Source organism: Aquila chrysaetos, chromosome 26, assembly GCF_900496995.4.
Source record: "Aquila chrysaetos chrysaetos chromosome 26, bAquChr1.4, whole genome shotgun sequence".
Classification (NCBI taxonomy): Eukaryota; Metazoa; Chordata; class Aves; order Accipitriformes; family Accipitridae; genus Aquila; species Aquila chrysaetos.
The window spans coordinates 11,023,377-11,047,857 of NC_044029.1; the positions used below are offsets into that span (position 1 = coordinate 11,023,377).

General features: G+C 38.7%; 1 protein-coding gene across 4 annotated transcripts in view; it reads right to left on the reverse strand.

Annotated features, from left to right (window-relative positions):
- SYT1 (synaptotagmin 1) overlaps window positions 1–24,481 on the reverse strand; it is a 361,032-nt gene that overhangs the window by 73,474 nt on the left and 263,077 nt on the right. For 3 of the 4 annotated variants that reach the window (XM_030002785.2, XM_030002787.2, XM_041120523.1), the window contains 3 exons: window positions 12,098–12,220; window positions 8,658–8,825; window positions 5,082–5,249 (listed from right to left, as the gene is read on the reverse strand). In XM_030002785.2, the coding sequence (XP_029858645.1) occupies window positions 5,082–5,249; window positions 8,658–8,825; window positions 12,098–12,220 (459 nt within the window). The remainder of the gene's footprint in view (window positions 1–5,081; window positions 5,250–8,657; window positions 8,826–12,097; window positions 12,221–24,481) is intronic. The other variant, XM_030002786.2, reaches the window with a different exon arrangement.

Consider the following 24,481-nt stretch of genomic DNA (forward strand, 5'->3'; position numbering starts at 1 on the left):
TGCAGAAGACATAGTGATCCAATATAATATGCAGCTAAATAAAGGAGACCTCACATTTTAAAATTTGTCTGACACTCTGACAGGATCTCCATAGGGATAATGATACTTTCTTTTGCAAAGCACTGTGCTGTCTGCAAAGCTGTATAAGAACTAAGTGTTATTATTAGAGATGGGAAAGGTCTATTAGATCATCTGTCCAACTCTGATATAACAGAAAATGACAGTGATTTGCTGCTGTGATTTGACAGTGACATTTGTAAAAACGTCCTTTCCTCTTAACTCTCTGCAAGTTTCAGTGCTGAGGATTCAATAAGCTAGACGGCTTACTAACTTTGTCAGTCTCCAACTGCTGTGAAGCATACCGAGGTATTAAATATACCCATTTCAGGCCCACTTTTCCATCTCCTTCCTTCGACTTTTATTTTTTGAAGAGGAAGGGAAGAACAATCCTCATGAACAGCGCATGTCAAGCTTCACAGAATTGGTCTTCCAGCTGCAGACTGCTTGCATCTCACCCCTTTGCAAGGCAGTACCGTAGCATCCATCTCTCCTGCTTGGGATTGTACTTCATGTAGGAGAGAACCTGTTGTGCACCTTGCTGGTGTTTTCCAGAATTCCAGCTCAGAAGCCATGTAGAAAATATACCCATCAGAACCCATTGCGATACGAGCATGCATCCATCATGTAACCTATCCATGGTGGATGCCTGATCAGATAATGCATAGAGTCTTACGTGATGGCAGTCATAAGAGGTGAGCAGAACTCTTGGTGGTGGACACTGGCAGGTCAAAGATCCTTCTCCTCATGGAATAAGGCTCTGATTCTCCACTGCTTTCAAGGGAAAGAATGGTTTCTGCTCTTCCTTATATTACCTAAAATTTCTTGGAATGTTTGCTACAACAGGTTTTCAATTTAAGTGCCAATATAACAAAATGTCTGGAGGGAAATCAGTTGAAGTATTCAGAAGATGACTCTCAGTATGATTCACACTGCTGTGAGCAAAGAAGAGGTCTGTCTGGCCTTCTGTACTGGAGTGATAACGGATATTGGATGCAGTATGTACTCAGATAAAGTTAATGGCAGTGACATCTGGTAGATGACACAGAGGAGCAAACTCCTATCATCTGTTTTTTAACACTCTGTGCCCAAACCATTATATGTCAGACTTGGTAAAAGTGAATAACCTTTCAGTATCTACCACTCTTCCCTCCCATGCTCTCAGTCATATGAGACTGAAGGACTACTACATAAATCACCTCCGTATATTCACAAGGACAGCAGAGCTAAAAGCAGCCAGGGAAAAACAATTCAAGGTATGCAGCTCATTAGTAGTGGCCTCCTCAATATTTAGCAGTCATTGTACAGACTCGTACATTCCCAAAGCCCTCTCACAGTCCTAACAAATGCTTACATAAAGCCTTGTACCTTCAAAGTGCTTCACCGACATATTAATATATTAATAAGACCTTTCCCAGAAGAGAATGCAGTGTCAGAGAGATGCCATTCAAATGGCTGGGCTGTGAGAGGTAGAGCTTCAAATATTTCATTAAACCTTCGTCCTGTGCCATCAATTTCAAGCCCATTTAGAAAAAAGGATGGAAAGCACAAAGGAACTTCATGAGCAAAAAGAAGAATACCTGCTAGTAAAACTATTTTGCCCTCTATGATTGCATTGTTAATTAGATTGTATATTCTGTGATGTGCATCAACTGAATGCAACATAAAGTGAGATAAAAATAAGATTTTTATACTCAGTTTGACTGATACCACCTAGATGGTTCTTTCAAAGTGACTGGTGACAATTGCCACTGATGTGCTTTGGTATACATCTTGTTTAGGGGTCATAATTAAAACATTAAGGATAGTTTGGCATCTGATACTTAGTTGCAAACATCTTCAGAATTCTAGTTAGCGCTAGGTTGTTAAGAACTGACAAAGTTACCTAACTGTTTTAAGGGCAAAGATGGAAATAAACCATGTCATTCTTCAAATATTGCAGACCAGATACAGATGTGCTTTTCAAGGACAAATTCATTACGCAATTGTAACGTGTGGAATAGTCTACAAAAGAAGTTTTGGTAGTAATAGAATTACAGTTGTCATACATTTTTGGATGAAATCCAGTTGCTTAGGTTTTAATTTGTTTTTTATCATGTTTTCTTAAAATCAGTAAGCCAGACCGCCATGTCATGTTCGTGATCACTACCAACAGACAAGCACATGTCTGTTGCTACACATGTGGCATAGGTAAATCATGTTAACCTTTGTATGTGCAGTACTGTATTTGCTAATTGTGAAGCCAGAGTACTGCTTGGTCGCAGCTGTATCTGCTGTGAATTCTGCAACGTCTGCTGTGTCAGCTGGTAACAGGTTTATGGCGACAGGACCTCTCCCACTCCTCTTTGTCCCTTACTTACTATCTCTTAAAATCTACTAGAATTTGTATGGCATCTTTGCTCCTGAACAGAGGCTGGAATATCGAAGATGGTGAGGTACTTGGCAGTAGTCAAATATGGAAATATGAATGACATTTCCTGGGAAACACAGCTCCCAAACCACTGACAGATGTAACTCTCTTGGTTCTTTTCCAAACTGGGCTAAGCAATTATTTGAATCAGGCCCAACACGTATATGACAGAAATAGAGGTTCCATTACAGAGCAAAAATAAGTGAAGACCTTTTGGATTAAATATACTTGACTGACCTACATCTTAAGTAACTGGTTTCTGTGGGGTCACTTTTTATTTGTGAAGTAAGCTCAGGAGCTGTTGTAGGAAAGCTACAATTAATATATAGAAAACTAAGATTAACAAAGTCTCCAACTAACGTAAGTTATAATATTTTTCCATATTTATTGGATACTTTGCATGCTTGTGAGCACAGAGATGCAAAAATGGAACAGGAGACCTCCTGGATTATGAAAAAATATTTAGGGAGTTGGTGCAAGCAGCTTTTCAGGATGTTTTCACAGGTTGATATTGCCTAGCTTCTTATAAATAAAAAAGCCACACATCAATAGCAGCTTCAAAAAGGCCCTATCAAAAAACTTCACAAAAATGACAATGTTTTTTCTGCATACATAGTACCTGAAATTTGAGGAAAGGTGAGAGCAGAGGCTCAGACAGGAACTAAGGAAAGCTAGTTTCTTCTAGTTAACATGACTCTCATGAAAATATATTTGCATAGACAAACGCATGTAAAAATACACATCTGTCAGTTCACTTGGGCTCTGAAAGCACAAATAAGCTACAACCTAGGTTTTGTCCTTACTGCAAACTATTCAAAGTTCTTGTAATACTCTTCTAATATCCAAATAATTTAAGAATTATTTCTTCTGGTTACCTTCTTTTATTTTAATAAAAAGTTCTTTCCAAGTCAGAATGCATTTTTGGAAGTAGCTCACACTGTATTTCAAGCAACTTTTAACATTGTTTTGTATTAGCAGGACATGAACTTTATGAAGCAACCAAGGGACTGAGTCAGGTCTCGCTGTGGACATGAGCTAGAAAACTCAAGGGGCAATGTTCTATGCCACAGGACGGATGAAACCCTGCACTAATCTATGCCATGTTATCTGTCACCTGCATATGGGGATATCATTGTTTATGTTCTAAAAGCTTGAAGTTATACTAAAAAGGTGAAGGTTCAATTCCTCTTTGTGTAGTATGTGGCTCCTTTATGCGTTTGCAACAGAAAAACATGAAACACTTTGATATCACACACAATAGTGCAATAAAAGTCCAGTTTGATACTTAATAAATTTTAGAAGGATTAATACACTCTGATTTCACATTTCTAGCTTTCCGGTATGCTGACGCTTTAAAGGAACAGGGCCCTTGAACTGCAAACTTCCTTTTTTTTTTTTCCTTTTCATCTTTAGCTCTAAGAGCGGAAGAAAAATGCCCCTCATAGCATGGATACCAATGTCAATGCAATAAGAGAGCCCTGCAAATGCTGTCACTATGAAACAACGCCAGGCAGAATAGTCTCAATGTAGCAGTGGCTTTCAAATCAATAAGCACTAGAAGAAAGACATCTGAAAATACAGTCTTTAAAAACAAACACTCAAAAAGGCAAGACTGAAGTCTACCAGTTTTGAAAATCTGAGGAGGCTGCATGGCTCAGCATCCACTGAATTTTTCACAACTTGTAGTCTAAATCCAATATTCAGGTTTTCGTCACTTGTATTAAGGAAGGATTTAATCCAGAGATTGTCTCTTTAATTACAGAAACTAAGGTTTGAATCCAAAGCAGCTTATTAGCTAAATTAGACAACGAGGAACTGAGACTCAGATTCCTTCTTCTCCCACCAGAGAACTGAAGCATGCTGTGCATGCTATTATGAGTGGGCAGATATTATCTAGCAATCAAAAGGAAAACTAATGTAAAACTGAGTACAAAATGGTCTTATAATAAGCAAAAAGGTGGATGTGCCAGTATGAACAACCTCACAGGAACAACAATTTAATGATGAAATATTTCCAAAAAGTGTCTTGGGTACATGTAATACTATACCTACTAAACAATGAACCCACAGGATGTTGGCACAGAGACGAAAATAAAAAAGGTGATTAGTAGTTGAGTGAGATGCCATTCCAAGGTCTTTGTCAAATGCATAATTCTAATCAATGGATACGATTGCATAGCAGATCAATAAAACTGTAAGGTATTTCAATGAAAACCTGCCATTATCTTCATGTACAATAAGATGCCTTGAGATGCAAACATTTAGAAAGATTAGGACCACAAAGAAGCCTAAATGCACACTGCTCTCATAATTCAAATGCAAATTCTATATATCCAAACTGCATCAATTCAAGAAAAAGTCAAACTCATGAAAACTTTCTTAATATGTTGCATAAAGTATCAAAAAGATTGAAAATAGGATTAGCAAAGGAGAATGTACCATTCAATGAGTATTGGAGAAGATGCTTATCAAAAATTTATCACGTGAAGTAAGTCTGAGAAATGCTGATAACAGATGGGAGCTGTCTCGGCAAAAAAAATGTTGCTCGTTTGACTGTTTCTCTAGCTGAGGATAAAAGCGTCCTGGGGGAAAAAAAAAGTCTGATTTTTCTTACCTCTTCCTTCTCTGCACTTTGCAAGTCCCTCCACTCCTCAGTGACATGACCGAAGTCCACTGTGTTCATCGCAACCTTATATTCCCCAATGATATCATGTTTGGAGAAACGATCAAAGTCATAAACTGCCATCACTAAAGTTTTTCCACCCAGCTCGGAGTATGGCACCTGCAAAGAAGAGAAAATGACAAACTCCGTATCTGAGACAATAAAGATCAGTCCACTACGATGCAAATCTATTTCTTTGGTTTATCAGCTGTCATCTCAGGTAAATTGAACTGCAGAGAAAATTATGAGGTGTATTTGTTTCAGAGTCACCAGATGCAGTATTTTTTGAGACCAGGCTCTGGCACTCGATAGACCAATGTGGCAGCTCACTCATCACTCCCCGGGTTTTTCTCATTCTACTTCAAGTCATTTTGTGGGTGATGAAACTGAAACAGGAAGCCCAATTATTTGCACTGAAGACACATGAACTTTTCACACAATGGTATCTTTTCCTCAATAAATCAACTGTCATCACTCAGAAATGGGTAGCTCCCAGACTTACGAAAAAACCAGAACTGGCTTACTGTATCTGGCACAAAGTAATTAGACACTAAACAGTTCTCTTACAGTACCACTACCTATCACTTACCAAGGCATATTTTTCATTATTATACCTTTCACACCGAAAACACTAAGGTGCTTTCTAAGTCACAGCATACAGCTAGAAATTGTGGTGGCAGAAGGCCAAGTTCTGACTAATTCTCCAGCTGTTCTGATGTGTTTCAGACAGATGCTGTGGGTTAGGATGCTTATGAGTCACATTTTTAATATTCAGATGAAGATACGCAGTTCAGGTAAGCTACACTCAAGTGGCTGTCTGGAGAGGTCCGATTTAGGAATTGTTTGGACTTACATTGAACACTTCGTCAATCTGAATATATTCTGCAAGTATAAATGGTTTCCGTGGGCTTCAGTAAACATTTTTCTATTAACTGTCTATATAAAAAGAGAAATGAAAGCGTGGTATTATCATTGGTCGTTTTAACCTCTGTCTGTTCCAGTCTGTTTAAACCCTAGGACTGTTGCCTTTTGTTACTGTTTGGTTTCAACTCGCTTTTAAAAATACTTATTTAGTAACATGAGTAGTTTTCCTTTTCATAACATGTTATATAATGTTTAAAAGAAGCTTTTCAAGTTGAGACCCAGCTCCAGCTTCCATTCCTGAGTACAATAGTTTCAGTGGGTACAGGGCTGTGTATTGTAGTAAATACTATAGCAAAATCTATTTTGATTCTGTAAATTATTTGTAGATTCTAAAAAGCTATAGAAAGCAAATATATGTGGAAGGCAAAATTCTAAATAATTTCACTTCTATTTTTAGACAGCCTCAAAAACAGGAGAAGAGAAATGTTTTAAAGTTTCTTTCTCTATCAGTTTACAATACCGCTTAATGGATCCTGGTCATTTGGAATGCATGAAAAGACTACATTTATCATTATTTATTTTTTTATCAATAACTTTACCTCAATAAAGCTTATTTTAGCTACCTTCCTTTTTCAAGAAGATCTAGTGGCAGCGCTTCCTCCATTCACTACCTCTAAAGTAGCCCCAGCCTCCAGCTTTGTTCAGGACCACCAAGGATGTCCTCAGCTCTTGCGAAGGATCGCTCCCTCTCCCTGCTTTCTGCTCTGCTCGGAGACGCTCAGCCTCTTGACTTAATGCAGGTGAGACCTTGGTAGAAGGACACGTATAGGAGTGTTCTTCTGGCACAGACACGCCACTGCTCCAGACACGAACCCTCTTCCCACTTTGGGCCTGAGGAGGAGGAACACCTCCCTCTGCCAGACTGGTGTGGTCCAGCAAGGATTTCTCAGTTTCCTTTTGGCAGCGCGGTGCAGCGCGCTGCGGGCGTGCGACTCGGACAGCTGGAGCCTGACGAACACCTGCACCCTGGAACGGCACCGTGGATGTCGGGGAAACAGAAATGGAAAGGGGACTAACACAGGGAACCACCCGAAGAAGAGAAGGAATGAGGTCCAGGGCTCAAGATGCAATACAGCAGAAACGTAACCCGTCTCATCCTCATTAGCCCTTCTTTGGGAGGAGGGCAGGCAGCTCGCGGCTGTGCCCGGGGAGAAGGTAACAAAATGGACCTGGGCTGCCTGGTGGGCAGCTCTGCCGAAGACAGAGACGGGGAAGGATGCCAAGAGAAGCTGTGCACTACCCGAAGTGGGTCACAGAAGCAAGGCTCTGCCCAAGTAAATGAGATATTGTCAGTAGTTCCCACAGAAGTAATTTATTGTGGTTGCAGCAGTAGTTCAATGGTCGCTTGTCTTTTTCACTGTAGACCCCAGAACAATGATAGCACTTGGCATGCCCTGTTGGTTCTCTCTTGAGTACAGACTACAGTATCCAGGGGATGATTAGTACCGTATTGGGATGCACTTAAACACTCTGTCAGGTCTTGTGTGGAAAGCAAACTTTCTTCTGGAGCATAAAATTTGAATATTAAAAGATGTGACTTAAAACAAGTGGACATTATATCCCATGGATGATCTGATTTATAATTTGTGCCTTCATCTTAGATGACAGCATTATTGGTCCTCTCTTTTCTTTTGTGAGCTGCAGGGGAATCTGTAATTTATAACTCTGTTTTCTTTTAAATACTCTCTTAGGAAAGCTCAAGAAAAAAATAACTCCCCACAAAAGATTATTTTTATGAACATCTTCAAGGGAAAAAATAAGCTTATACATGCAGTAGTAGTTCTGGCCTCCAGGGATATCTTTCTCATTGAATGATTACATAGCCTGAGTCTTTCACTGTTCCTGTTTTCAATCTGTAGCTGTCATTATAAGATTGGGCATCGAGAGAAAGGCCTAAAGTAACAGCAGATGAATGTATATTAGGAGAAGCCCTATGAAACGTGCAGTATAGTATTCCTTTATTGTATTTAACTGGGGTTTAGGTATGGCTACAGTTTCAGAAAAACACTATTGATAGATACTATTGGAATGACTTAAATATTGCAACGTAACCCTTAGCTACATTTATTTAATTCATATGTTATTAAACCTGAGACATGATTTCTTTTCATATGTAAAGTAGCATGGCAAAGAATTGCTATGACAAAGTCTAGCAAGATTAATCTGCCCTATTGTCCTTCATCCATTTACCGTCCTTGAGTTTTAATTTATTTTTGAGGGGAAAAGAAATGGTATACTGAAATTCATAAATCAGACTACAAAGATATTTAAAGAAAATGCTGGTCTAGTGAAATTTACCTAACACTTGTCAAAGTGTCACTGTTTTCTGACTTTCTTCTACATTTTTATCCAGCCATAAAATATGGATCAGATTGTCATACATCAGCATAACCGAAGTGCCTAAAATCACTGTGCCTTTTATACCTACTGAGGTCTGACCCTGTGTCGTATCATTTTCTTCATAAGATTGAATATCACAGGTTTCTACAACATGAAAAATCACTATGCTGTAGTTACCAATTAACTAAGACGTCTCACTTTGTAGCCAATCATGAGATACATACTGTTTAAATAAAAAAGTTTCAATAGTTATCAAAAAAATACCTTGAATGTAAATTGCTCATTGAAAACAGGGTTAAGGGTCTTTCTGTGGACTTTTGTCTCATATTTCTTCTTCTTATCAGGCAGCAGGAAAACTTTCACATAGGGATCAGATGTACCACCCATATCTAATGCAGGCAGCTCAGCTGCTTGAATAATCCCAACCAGAAGCTGAAAAAAGAGGAAAAGAGCAGAATTAAATTTCAAATAGATACTTATAAAAAAACTGTAAGAGAAATACACATGCAGACTCTATTTTTGGTCTATGAAAAACTATTCCCCCCCCGCCACTTCAAGGAAGGCAAATGAAGCAACGCTATCTATAGACTTTAGAAAACCAATTATGGCAGATGCAGACTGTACAAAGGCTGTTTTTAAGCAGAAAAGAGGTTTTCAAAGGGCAGCTGATTACAGATAAATACAGACTTCATCTTTTTAAAGACCGCAATCAAATAACTTTCAATTGCTCTCTCCTCTTGTGCATTATTTTTCTATGCTGGGCACCCTGAATAGAAATCACATTATTAAACAATCAAGAATGTCTAATTTTGACTACAAAATTTGTATTCTAAATCCCCAACATGTAACCTTCCCCCCAGCCAAACACAAAAAGGTGATACATCAAATGCAAATCCTCAGGAAGAGCTTTATTGAAAAACAAATGGATCTTCCAGTCTTCCTTATATTTAACTTCTCTTGCTATGTATACAAATGGGTTTAGGTAGTAAACTAAGGTCAGCATTTTCAAAAAATGAAAACTAACCTTTGGTAACTAAATCCTAATAACAATTCATAATCTCATTGCAAAACAGAAAAATTAGTTTCTTAAATCTCTTATACACATTTAAACATAAGACTGAAGCACATTTGAAACTTGTAAATGCCTTGGCCATTTTTTAAGTGTTATAAGTGAAGGCTTATGTTATGTTATGTTATGTTATGCTATGCTACGCTATGCTATGCCACGCTATGCTATGCTATGCTATGTTATCTAGACATCCCAGCCTGTATTAGGCCTCATCAGCCAAATGGAGTTGAGAGAAAGAAAATACTTTTTATCTTGTTTCATAGACACAGAACTAAAGTAAACATTCAAGTGACTCTTCAAGGTCAATCTGGAGACAAGATATTAAGAACTGGGAATGAAATCTGAGGATATTTTCTTCTAAATCAGTGCTTCAGTCACAATATATTTGCTTCTCTCATGGATGAATTGTTTAAAATTGGAAACAGAAGCTCTAGCAACTGGAATACAGAACAATATAGTAGTCAATCTAGGAAAGAAGCCTCTGGCTTCTGTGAGTTTCCTCAAAGTTGGACTTATTTTTACCAGTTTTAAATTCACAGTATGGCCTGCATGCTTTCCCACCTATAGGACTCTCAAGCTCCATGAAACATTCTCCTTTAGCTGTAAGAAACACTTTTCCTTTTCTGTCTCATTCTTATTCTAGATGCGTAACAGTTCATAAATACGGGGATAGGCTCAGGATCTACATCAAGTCTTTCACATCAAAGAGTAAAAAACAAGTCTATGACTTTTAGTTAACAGAGTGGAAAAGCAATTCAATTCCCTTTTAAAATTTCTCTCTCTAAAACTGAGGCATCGTGCTCTGGAGAGTATATCGGTCATCTTGTCTCCATTCTTAACCCTGTGCAATATATTAGCCAGATTTCTGGTCTGCAGTTTCATGCCACCGTGCTATACTAACCTAACTGAATCCCCTCTTCTACTCTTCTATATCATCTATCCTCTGACAAATTCCAAGCTGCAACACAGTTTAGACCAGCAAAATAAAATAGGAATCCATAACTCAAATAATTTATTACCTTAATTAAATACTACACATTTTTACAGATTTGTTGCTCTACCATCCTATTTCGATTTGTAAAATATAGCTCACAAAATCAACATTTCCTTTAATAAAATTCACACAGAAAGTTTGTTTTCATATTCTAAGGAAAGTGAAATCCATTTGTCAGAACACATTTGCAGCTTTTCCCTTCCCCCTCTTTAGATCTTCTGCTTCTGAAGGGTCTAACACTTCATACTGATTTCATACCGATTTCAAGGGGGATCAGTGTGACTCATCACATGGCCAGGGAATTTGCTCTGGGAGTCAAGGAAAAGCTCCTTTAACCAGAGGTTCTTGAAAGGCTTCAGAATTCTTTTTGGGTCTTGCATGGAAAAACAAGCACTGATAGTCAGAAGACAGTTGAAAAGACAGGGAAATACTATGTATTATGCCAGGTCGTAGCTGTGTGTAAATACACTGTTGCTGACACAGAAATTTTTCTTAATTTCTCTTATTTTCTTCATTTTGCAACAAGTAAGTGTACTGCATCCCATGAACAGCATCAAATAAAGAATCTAAATGTGGAAATGAATCACAAGTACATGTGGAAGTCAGTTCAGATGAAGAATAGGAATTAACAGGGATTTAGGTTCAGTAGTCATTTCTTTCCCTAAATAGAGAAGAATGATGTGGTTTTGACTGAAGCTGTCAAAAAATGAAATGCAGGATATGTATTCTCAAGTTCACTGAAAGACATGTGGTAGAAGTGAAGAAGTCAGATGTGTTGGTTTACTTTGGTCCAAAGTTAAGCACAGTGAGTTTTAATGTGAGGCTGTGAACTGGTATAACTGACAAAAAGTGATCCCAACCACAGCAAGAGGCCAGGGCGGGGAATTAAATATGAGGTAGTTCAGGATGTGGCCAAACCTGTTAAGTAGGTTGATTCTAGGTGTCTATTCCTACTGAAAACTTGGGTAAGTATCCCGAAGTTTGGTCTTACCAGCTTCAGAGTAGGGTACTGAAGGAGTATCAGTCCTCGACTGGAGAGATTCTTCTTGTCCAACCTTCCTGTTTTTTGGGGACAGACCTTTTTATTTGAACTTTTGTTCCAAACTAAAATTTTCTTGGCTAGTAGGTGTACTTTCACAGAGAGCAACAGAACCTGATGCAGCTAGTTAATAAGGCAAAGTGCACACTTGATGAAGTGAGAGCGATCTACTCCTGGCAATCTTATCAACTTGCTAAAAGACCCACAATGAATCAACTTACTTTCATGTCCCTCTCCTTCTCCTCCCATCTTTTGTTTGCTCACATTTTAAATACTTGAAGGCTGAAGATATCTTTTACTGTCTGCATGCAGACTCCATAATATAATGTGGGTTGACATTGATTGGTGATGCCTTAATATAAGTTATTAATAACCATTAGATAAAACTGTGTCTTCAATTTTGATTAAAAGTGTAATATAAACTCTGAGTACATTGAATACCAATTTAGTAGTACCTCTGTCACGAATCTTCAGTCTTGCTTTCTCCCTTTACTCCGTGCAAGCAGTAAGGATTTCAGAAATATCTGCTGCAACTAAATGTATTACTTCATTCTCCCATTGCACACACAGAAATGAAATGTTACAGGTTGGTTGTTTCAAACCTGATTGTTCTGGAAGTCATAATCCAAAGAATATTGGATTTTCCCTAGTTTCTCCACTTCTTTGGGTTCTTCTTTCTCTTCCCCATCAGTCAGCCCAGTCTCAGCATCATCATCCTTAAGAGCCTAGAAAGAAGGAACGTAATATTCATAAATAAGGCAAACTCTTAACTACCAGTTTTAAATAGACACGGTCCTCAAATCTGTTTTAAAGCCATTAAAAGCAAGCATGACAGCAGAAATCCAAATATGCAGTTTACATATATATTTATACTATTTAGGTTGCTCAAGAAGATGTTATAAATCAGCAAGCAAGCAATGGAAGTAGGAAGAAAGCTTCCTGGACTATTACAAGCAACAATTGTTGTAAAACCTGAAAGTAGAAACAAAATATCAACTTGATATAAAAAAATCCTTCTGGGCTCACACTGGCTCTTAAAAAGGCACAAGGAGGCAAACATGCTATTAAATAAGCAAAGTCAGACATTCATTCAACTTAAGAATATCTCGGCAATGTCAAACCTGGTTGTGCATGCTGTGAATTGTTTGCAATTGGCAACACGTTTCTGTAGGATTACTATGATAAAGAGCATGTGCTGTGGATGAGTTCTTCCTACAATCATATGCCAAACATTTTTCATGTTTATTTAGAATGAATATGGAAGCAAAGTTTTCACCATGCCATTAGCAAATGCATGTTTCTCCTTTTCCCTCCCTCCCGAGACCAATTTCCTTTTTATTCATTCTCGCTATACAGCTTGGCTGAACCAAATTGATTGCAAGTTGATTTTCGTTTGCTTAGAAAGAAACACAAAAATAAAGAAATACATTGTATAAAACCTGCTATTTTTAAAGGACACAGCAGTTATCTTAGATTTTATACATAATTAAAATACTAAATGACGTAATATTTTTTTTTGCTGTACCAGAAAGCAGAAGTATTTGTACTGTGGAAAAGGGAATTCATACAATTATTAAGCCATATGAACCACATGTAGATCTTAATCCAGCAGATTCTTACCTGAGTAAGAACTGAAAAATGGGCAAAAGTGATGAGACAAATAGTGAAAAATTGCGGAAAACGTGAAAATAAAAGTTGAGAGTGTCAAAACAAGGAATCAATACTGAGCATTCATCCAGAATTGTTATTTGCGTGTTACAGTGAACAGTATGCTTATCTGTAAGGGCCCTCTCTGGATCAAAAGTTCCTTCTATATGGAGCTTCTGCTTGCACAAACAGACTATTAAGTGCAAGAATAAGATTTGTTATGTTCCTTTTTTCACAATGTGAGGCGGTCTGAAGAATCCTACAGCACTTATAAACAATAGGTTGCAGCTGGAGTTCTCTATCCGAAGAGATAGCAAGGCTGGAAAGTAGTTATATCCGCGGTTGATGGTGGTTGGTGAAAGAAGAAACGTGAAAGCATTAACATTCTCCCTCAGCCATGCACGCAGCGGGGGCCACACAAGAGTTGCGTGGGTGTGGTAAGAAGAGAGATTGATCCCTGAAGTAGAAAATGTTATTTTTCAGAAGCCAGATCTAAATTCAAAAGGTCAGACTCAAAACTGTTCAGTATTAAGCAATTATTTCTCTACTTTTTGAAATAAGATAGAAATTCAGCTGGCATAGCTCAACTGAAATCAATGCAACAACATTGATTTATGCAAGCTGAGGAGCTGGGTTTGAGTTAAATATCTGAATGTTAGTGAATGATGGACTCTCTACGAGGAACATAAATTACCGTGTACCTGAATGAAACTGCTGGGAAAGGTCGGGAGTGGATGAGAATCACCTGTGATGTTAGAAGAGTAATACTTTTTGAACTAAACCATTTCTATTTGGAAGGGCTGAACTGCCTGAAATGAAAATTATTTTGAGACATTTTAATCGCTGGGCTGCCAGCGAGTTCCCTGGCTGTAGCACAACATTTTTGTTAGTACAACAACAAGCGTGACACTTCAAAACTGACAGGCTCTATGGCAAGAGGCACAGCCCCTGCGGGACCACACGTGGGACATTCAGGGTATGGGGTGATGTGATTATGCCAAACCCCTTGCTTTCATTGGTAAGAAAAATAAGCTTGAGGTTTTGTGATCATGAAAAAAAAAAAAGATGTGACTCAATCCAAGTGAAGCAACCACATTTATCTGAGCCTGGAGACAAGAGGAAGCAATAACTCAGAGTGGGATGTTAACTCCAAGACCCGCTGCTCTGAATCATCCCAGTACTGCCCTAATAGAGGACTCCATGATAGAAGAGTGATAAAGAGCTCCACTATACCACTGTTTCTGGGATAAGTACTGGACTTACTGCTGTTCCATCTACTTTTGACCTGGATTTTGTTTGAGACGAAATATCCTACAGCTGTTGCTCAGGGATAAAAGGGAGAATGCAAAAAAACCTTTATATGCTAATTTCTAGGTATGAGGAATTTGTAACTATTGCATCAAGGCAACAGTTACTTATCCACACTCTCCCTAGCAAAATTATACACTTTCTGCATAGCTGATCAATCTGGGAGATGCCAGAGCTGTGGGTAACTCAACGTGAAAAAGTTCTTACTGTGACTATGGAAAATATAATGGGAGGCTAACGTCCCTCTTGCAAGGGAGTTTTGAAGCGCAGACAGAAAACATTGCATAGCTGGGAAGCTCTTCTCCACAGGTTATGAGAGGCCTATTGGAAGGTGAAAGCTATTTCCCAGGGGGGATGGAAAACATTGCACATTACTCACATCAGCTGAGGAGCTATATGATTCTTCTTGACCTTGACTCAGAAACACTGAAGCACTAAGAAACACTAAGAATGAGATGGTGTTTGGATTTGGCCAAGGTCATGGCGTGGGGGGAGGCAAGAAATGACAAATTATTATCTCTACAGCAGTCTGTACATAATAGTTTTTACCATCAAGAGAGGAATTTGCTTTCAAACTAGAAGCCAATGCTTCAAGAAGAAGCTGAGTCAAAGGAAGCACAGAAGTTTCTCATGTTTGATGCAGCTGCTGAGTTCCAAAGAGGAAGAAGAATTGGATTGCTTCAAAGTACTTGAAACACCCCATAGAGATTTTCATTTTGTATTGAGATTCTCTGAAAGATCAATATTTAATGGAATAGTACTGCAACCCTCAATTTATAGCACACTGTATCACACTATATTTGATCTTACTGTTGTATTGCTACAATCAATTAAAATAAGCAGCTATATTTTATTGGGTTTAGAAACAATAAAATATTTTTAATTACAAGCCAGCTTTTTCCTCAAGCCTCTTCAGCTGACACAACTGTAATCAGAAAGCCTGGATTTAGATGCAGAGGAATATAAGCCTTTCCTTTCCTAATATTTCTTTTAATTCCATGACATTTTAAATGCTTTTTCGGTGAAATATGCAACATAGAAATGCATTATTACATTGTGCAGGAGACCAGATTTATCTTTTCTAATTTGGGATGACTGTGAATTTAATTCAAGTGGTTTCCACATAACATATGCAGAAACACACAACAAACCTCTATATCCTCTTACATCTGTGTAAGTATCCGAAAAACATAGGCTTATGTGTAAGCTGGTGTAGGAACATATAAAAATAAGTGTTAATCCAATACAACCATTACAAGGTGATACATGCACATCTAAGGAAATCAGCAAGTTTGTGCCAGGGAGCTTAACAGAGCCACACAATATACAACATATGTTTTCTTAGACCTGGAAGACAAAATGAATTTTTGGGCAACCTGTCATTTAATCCATACTTGAATGAGCTCTGTAACTAGTTCTAACCAAGGGTGCAGACAGCAACCTACATATGGCATTAGGATTTTCTTTTCTGTGCCTTGTTTAGTTAATTGTTTTCAAGCTTATCTACTCTGTAGTGGTCCCTACAACAAACAGGGCTAAATTACAGCAATCTGGGATCCACATTTCAATCTGCTGGTTGTTTTTTCACTTCCGCAACATAATTAAGAGTGGTTTTACAGTCTGCCCTTTTCTTCTGGGTTGTTAAAGGAAATGCTTAATTTTCAATTTTTTTGTAGTTGCATCTTCTGCATTAAAAAAGGAAGGAAAAAAAACCCCCTGCTTGTAATTGCAGTTCTGCAAACTCCACACCTTGGAGTGGGTTTTTACATTTCCTGGGCTTCCTTCCCCTCTCATTCCCCTAGCTGACAAAAGCCTCTCTCCACCGACACTGCCTCCTGATCCTGCGAACATCCCTTGCTTCCAGCTCAGTTCCACCAAAAGTCCTGCACCCTGTCACTGGGTTTAACCCACTACTATCCACCACAAACCACAAGAAGGGTTTTGGGGATTAAAACAGCTTTATGTACACTTTCATTTAATCCCTCCCAGAACTACGTGTAGAAATTGAGAGGGTCTGCAAGGGATTTAGCACAGCTGTCTGCTGGTTGCCTCCGGATTCCACATGTGCAGAAGCTCCAGGAAAGCAAACTGATACGAGACTCGGGTAAGCTGCTGGGGGAGCAAGTGTACGTCCTTGCCTCTGGTACAGTGAGGCAGAAGCCACAACCCTGTCTGAATCACCAGGAGGGTGCAAAGACCCATGAAGGTATATTTTGCACTTTGATTCCGGTTTCAGTTATCTTCATGTCTCATTGTTAATGCCTAGTTCATGTCACAAGCTACTTAAGACCGCAAGCAAAGTGTCTTTCACTGTCATATGTAAAGAAACACTTTAATTAACAGATTTTTTAGGGTTCCTTCCATTCATGGAGCAGCCTATGGCCTCACTTTTAAGGAAACAAGTTACCGGTAAACAAGAAGGAGAGACGTGAGGCAGGAAAACAATGCTGACTGCAGCCTGTAAGTTTATTTGCTGCACAGTGCACGCTGCCATCCTGAGTTCCATCTCCGCCTGCCTCATCAATCATTCCTTTTGTTCACACGGTGAAGGGGATATTTTTTTAACGTGTGAATGACGCCCAGTCCTCAGGCTTGTGCGATGCCTGCTGAGCTGAATGGAAGAAAACAATATGATTTTGTAGCGAGAATGTTCTGTGCCATGTCCAACAATGAATTTGTCAGAAAGGCAATTTTTCCTCCACACTTAGGAATGGCTGCATTTCCACTAATGGTGGTGAACCTCTTATCAATTTCTTTCACATTCAAGAACACCATAATTCTGACCTGGCCAATTTTTATCCCAGGGGAAAACAAAAGCCTTTAAAAATTCCTCGTTGATTCCCTATCACAAAGCAGAAAAGCCTGCAATTCTAACACATTCTCTGTCAGAGTCCCTGAGAAGGAAAGGCAACATTTCATTCATTCAGCAACTGCTTTCTCTCCATGAATTAATTTAGAGAGCATGTTGCTCATGGGTTTCCAGTGGCTGAGCCAGGCTTTGGTCATTGTGAAATCTACTTTGCCCTTACTGCTGCAAGAGTGTTGGCCTCACGCCAACAGTGGGCCACACCGATGCAGAGAATGAGCAAGACCCTGCTGTGTTCAGCATGCGATGCCTTGACATTACTTCCTTGCTTGTTAGCCAGGTTTTAAATGGTCTGTTGGGTTATTCAAAAGGCTTGCTTGCTTTGGAGTTCTATGACATGAGGTCATCGTGTTCAGCTTAAGAGCTCACTGAATCGTTTGGGTACTAAAAAGCCAACTGATTCTGGTGCAATGGAAGAATACAGCAAATGCTGGAGGTGTTCAATGTAAAATATGAATACATACATTCAAGCTGGTGCTGTTAAGCCCCCAAATCAACCTGTTTTTCTTGTGGCCAGTGTTTATTTCCTGAAAAAAGTTGCAGCTGATCTCAGCCTGGGGGGCTACTTCAGAAGTTCACCCTGTGGGTCAGAGCTCTGCTTTGAACGCGGGGCCCGTGTGCATGAACTAAAAGAAGTAAGCACTCTTGCAAGTACGCTGGCGGGCTCTGCCCCCACCTCCCATATGGCAGTGCTCGGTTGCGCTAAGCAGCAGGCTGTGAGTAGGAGGCAGCTTTAGGCTGCTTGGCCAGCGCGTGCTGCTCAATCAATTGTTCTTCATCCTTCCCAAATGAATGGCAGCGGGCCAGACGGAAGCATCCTTTGGGACAGAGCTGGCTCCCCGACATGGGAGGACCGCTCCGAGTACTACATTTATTTCTGTTTGAAAAATTTGTCATACTATATAATTAGGACTACATCTATTTAACAGTGAAAATTAACCTAAATATAGCCAGACATGATTTATGGGGTGCCACATTGATCTATGGAGAAAAAGTTGGCAAAGACCTGTTCTTTTGGCTCAGTTGCTTAAAAAGAGATAAGATCATTCTCTGACCACTCTCTAAATAGGACTTTATCAAGTATCTGATATTCTCATGCTTGAAGGTTATTTTGCTATTCATATTTATTATTCATCATTTTGTAAAGAATAAATGCCTTGGCTTAAAAAGTAAACAATTAAATATTCCCAATGGGGTTTGAAATGTATACCTCATTGATATCAACTGCTGTTCCTTTTGTAGTTTATTCATACCCACTAACTTCAGGCACTTAGTGTAAGAGTTTAGCTTTCCACGTGATCAGTGGATACAGGTAAATGTCTCGAGAGTGTGACTCAAATCACTTAATTTAGGGAATAATTGCATATTTCCTAGACACCACTCATTAGGAACCTACAGACTCTGGTCTTGAATAAAGAATTAATAATTTGGTCTGTTAATCAAGAGAATGCAAGAAAGAAACGTTCTTGACAATGGAAGCTTCCAGTGGCAAGACCTTCAGTATAGAAAAGAAGACATGTAAGAAAATGAGTAGGAACTGTATCTTCATATCATCCTAACAGTACAATAAGAAAAGTAATAAATGAATTATTTTACAGGAAAAATATTTTTTAAAAAGGAGGAAAACAAAACTCAAAAAGCATGCAAAGCAAGCTCCTATGTCTTCTCGGGAGTGACTGAGAGGAAAAGACAGGAATGCAAATAAGCCCAGCCTTGTGGCTCACAGCTGTTACTTCCATATTTTCAGGGTTTTGAAGTCTAATATAAATCTAAGTTACAAAAGAGTTTTGTGGAAAACCCTGCAGAACACAAACACTCATCTGTAACATCATATCTTCATAAACATGTTATTTTCACATTTTTCAGGAAGTTTTATGCACCCTGCACAGTTGCCTTCTGAGACAGGTGAAAAAAGCAGGACGACTGGTCAAACCTGAGGTTGAATTAATGTACAAATGGGACTCAGTCAATCCATTTTGACTGCCACAGTATACTTATTGGGCTTGTTTTCTAAGAAAGACTTGTCCCCATTGTTTCTGACTAATTTTCTACACTGTCATGGCTCTGCAGCGCATGCTGTCTTTCTGAGTGTGAATTAGGATGTCTCATTGCATTGTGGATAAGCCACGGTGAGCATTAATGTCACCATGGGCTGAAGATGCCAACAAATGGGAATTGGCATGCTGAGACCAAGACAGGTGGCACTGTGGCATAAAACCACTCACTATTCTCTAGGCATTCAACTGCGAAAACAAGCACACGAGCAAACACTGCAGAAGAAAAGACCACTGCCAGCAGCACGGCTCCTGTCCCTCAAAGAGATCCTCTTGGATTATTTCTGGCAATAAAGGCTTGGGTTCCTTCGAGTGAAATCCAGGCTCTCTGGACGTCAGTGTGGATTTTACTGACTTCATTTTGCCTATCGTCTTCACGCTGCCAGGTCAACACACACTACTTTGAAATACTTCAGGGCACCTAACATTAAAAAGATTGTTCCTTCAATATTTTGTCTCCATGAGGACAAGGGTGTTTACTGTTCAACAGCCAAAATCATAAGGTGAAACAGCCTAAGAAAACCATTATATATTGAAGTTCAGTTAGGTGTAATTGCAGCTCTCAACATCATGTTACTTTATAACGCCCTGATGTTTCACCAGTATTAATACATTAACATTAATCATAATATTCTGATTAAGTCAGTACATAACCTTGATGTAAAAGGAAGGCCTTAGTAAAGGAAGAACAAACATACAGAGAAGTCAGGTGGCTGACTGAAGGCCATAGTAAGTCAGCAGCAGAGCCAAGAATATATTCCTCATACTCCAGGGTGTAGTACATATACCTGATCCCAAATATCCTATTTCACCTAACAGACACAGTCATTGTAAACCAAAAATCTTTCACTAGTGACGGTGTTTTAGCCTGACGCAATGAGAAAGGAATGAGCTATTAAATCTCCTTCTCCACAAATGCTTTGTGGCCTAATAAAATGTTCAGACCACCACAACAATTATTCTCCAAGCAATAGGGCTAGATTTTAGTAATTTTTCAGTGCCACTGTTCATGACTGAAATGATTACGTCTATTCCTTTCCTCAGTCCACAGGCTGAGCTTAACCAAGAATTTTGCTGTACCAGTGCATTAAATTCAGACCCAATAAATCAGTAGCTATTATAGAGTCTCTGGAGCTGGGTGTTTGGGGGCTTTTTTTTTTTTTTTTCTAAAGAAAAAAGTAGTGGGAGCAAGCAGGGGCATTAGCAGAGACTGGAAAGTTATAAAGATGAAAACTGTTATGGGAAGAACTCATAAAAACACTGGTGCTAGTTGTCATTCAGTTGCACCAACAGAAATCTGGAGTAAGACCACATTAAAGAGTTTGGTATGGAGCACTAAGGACTTAAAGCGTGGGTACTGTACTGAGATGATGCGAGAGCCCACAGCAAGTTTCATGAGGTACCAATCATTTTAGCAACACTTAGAAACTAAGACATTAAAAATACACACTGCTTTCGTCTACTTTTGATATGGTGACATTTATACAAAAAGGAAATAAAATTAGCAAGTTATTTTTATGTGCCCGTCAATTTTAAACTTCAGCTTTCTAGTACAGTTTGACTTAATATTTTATCTACAGAAAGAATGACAACCTCTTTTCTTTCACCCTCCTCTAGCCTCCCCCCAAATATATACCCAACCAAACAAATACCCAATCAATTTAGTTCAGCCTCTTGATGTGTGTATCAAAGCTACTACATATAAATCTCAGCTGAGGAGCCAGAGCTGTCAGAGGACTATATGTATCAGAGCTTTAGACTAGGTGCATCCAAATAGCAAAATAAACCTACCGCAAGTGACAATCCAGAACAGTCATGAGACACAACATAGACAAGGAGGACATAGAAGGAAGAAATAAAAATTAAAACATCCACACACAAACATTAGTAAAAACCATGGAGAAATGACCTTTTTACAGTAGTACATTCATTAACAATTTGCCTCCCCTAGAAGGAATCTAATCCTCCCAGTGGCCCTTGGTGGAGTTGTATACCCTACTTGAAAAAGTAAGCATTGCCTGCAACAGAAACGGGTTTCAAGACTTAAAACCTAATCTTATTTTCAACTCATCTTCCACTTTACCTCAACTACATTTTCTCATAATCTATATTATTTCATAAACAGTTTCTCGTTTGAAGTTGTGTTCAGGATAGTGGACATTTTGAAACACAAATATTCTAACAGAGACAAAATTTTATTCCACTTTCTGTAATATCTAGCTATCATGTGTGACTGTTGAGCTGATTGAGTCTCTATGTCAAAAGGATCTTTAACTATGTCAAGCTATATGGCTCTATAATGATTTGGCACGGATGTGCAGGTCAGCATGAGTACATGTAGGTCAGAAGTTCTCTTTGACAAACAAAACCAGACTAAGATGGAAATTATATCTCCAGAAGCTGATACTTTCAATTTACCAAATGTTAACCTTACCCTTTCAAGTTTTGTGTGCCTAGGGAACTAGGATCTTGCAAGATGCCAAGTGCCTATCAACTCCTATTATGCACTCTCAGCTGAAGGCAGAAGGTAATTAGCACTTACAGGTTCAGGCCTAACAATGACTGAACTAAGCTTTTTGGGTTTTTGACAACATTTCAGATCTTTGGTACTGTATGTTGCCCTTTATAATGGCATTAGATTTACATCGTGATCTTCAATTAATTTTTTTTAACATTAAAATTTGCTTCTTTAAAGAGTAAAAGGCATTCTTGTTATCCACTGTTCTATTTTACGCCAGAGCCTCTAAAGTGGTTCAATTCTCTTAACTGAAATATTCTACATTTAGCATTGCGTTGAGTTCAGCTAGGTATATTAAAATTTGCACTGATAATTCAAGATTAAACTGTTAGAATAAACAATCAGTCACACCAAAAAAAAAAAAAAAAAAGACAGCTAAAATTTCACAAATTAGGAATTTAGTTGGTAAAAGTTATTGAATGCCAAAGACTTAAAATCTGTGCACTATCAGACTGCTAGGTATGAATTTAAGGGGCTAATTTAAGTAGCCTGTTTTTGAAATCCCAGACAGTGAAGAGGAATCTTGTCTGGACAGTTGGTGATCCATCCACTTATTGAAGTCTGACATTTACATCATCTGAGAATCTACCCTCCTTAGGTTTAAGTGTGCAAAACAAAACATATTGGTTAAATCCCCAAATGTTTGGGCAAAAGTATGTTTAAATAACTATACAGAATATTTTGAGTGGAATCATCTTAAAATACCTATCTGTGCAACATTTCAAAATTTGAGCTCTCTTTGTAGACAAGAGCCGCATGATTCAGCTTTTTATCAAATTTTCCCATGAAAAAGATAGAAATGAAACTCAATATTAATTACATAATGTAATTTTGCATTTAAAATATTTATTTTCCAAGAATCCACGGTCATTTATCCAGGTCCTAATGAATATAATTAAAAACACTTAATTTTATATTGTAAATACAACAATGGCCTTACATGATATGGAACAAATTCCACATAAATATCAATCAACAAAATGCACATTATTTGTCCTACAACAAAGTATTAGGTTTGTTATAATTGGTAAAACATAACAAATATCTCAAGGAATTTTTCCACAAGCATAATCAAAGAGTTCTTCCAAATTATTCTTGGTTCAATGGGAAGAGTTGGCTAACAGTAGCCCAGGGTAACCCAACAACTGATGATCTGATTTTCCATGTATTGCTGAGGGGGAAATATCTCACAATTACTTAATATTAATAGCACAGAATAAAGTCTATAAATCACGTACAGGGAATCTATGAATGCTAAATCAAAGTGCTTAAAGAAAAGGCGTTTGTTTCACATTCATCATATGGAGAAAGCAAAATCAGCATAAAATATTTTTCAAGGTAGAACTCAAAATTTTTGCTCTGTTGTTTTTTGAGCTCGGCCTCACTAATCTTCCTAACCTTGGAACAGCTGCATCTATTTTAGTGATTCTGTGTACTGAGGAGGTTGTTTTCAGGTGTGAATTTGTCTTGCGTTGGTGTCACGCACTCCAGTACACCAGTGTGGCACATGAAGCATCTTCTCTCCAGGTGGAACCAAGGTTGAAGTTGCACACCAGGGCACTATCTAAAGTCCTCCACTTGCAATGCGGATGCAAGGATCTCCAGCCGTTCGCTCTTTGTGCTTGTGCAGGACTCTGTTAGTTGCAGTAAGGCAATCTAAGATGGCTGTAAAGACATCTGCTTTGTACTGCCTTCTAGCGTGTAGATACATGAGTACACCTAAGATGGGCAACTGGTGTGAACTTCATTAGCTGTAAGCATGCAATGTGTACTTATGGTCTGAGAACCAAAACAGATTGAGCACAGGTGGTCACTATAAAATGTTGATTCATCCAGCTTGAAAGTAATGAATTTTGCCAAGGTTTACTTTATTGGTGTAGTGGATAGACTAGAAAAGTTTACTGTCTAATGAATCAACATTTTAGTAGTGGCTACTGCAGTTGAGTAGAATGAACAGGAATAAAACTGGATCTTCAGTTATTTTCTTTCCATACTGTCTACTGAGCAAGAACAACAAAAACTGTCCTGTTGTCTGATAATGGAAACTAGAAATAGCTCTGATAGCTCTGTACCTTTGAAGCTTATCCATTATTTTCCTCCCATTATCCAAGCTCCTTTCAGACTCCACTCATGTGATCCAGTTGCAGCTAGTCATCAGACTTGTAAGGCTTCCCCATGCACTCTCCTGATTTTGCTCTTCCCCTATCACATCTTATGTGTCTGGAGAAGCATGCTAACCTGCTCCAGGATTCTCAAGACTGGCTGACGAGCCACACTGGTGGCTGGTTCCTCACTGTACAGTGGATCTCACCACTTATTCTGGACTGCTCCATGGGCCTCATAGCTACTGTGCCCTAAGCTTCTCTTCTTGGATCTTGTTCCCAATCAGCTGGCCCTAGCCCTGGGGTTCCCAGCTTTGGCTTGTACTTCTAATCAAACCTGCCTTCAGCCCAGCTTTCTTCTACACTAGATCCCAACTTGTGGAAGGAACTGCTCATTCCTGACCATGCTTTTATCCTCTCTCTTTGGCTGGATAAATGGTCCTGCACTGCCCTGGCTCAACCTTACCAGGGGTCTTGGGAGCACAGACTTG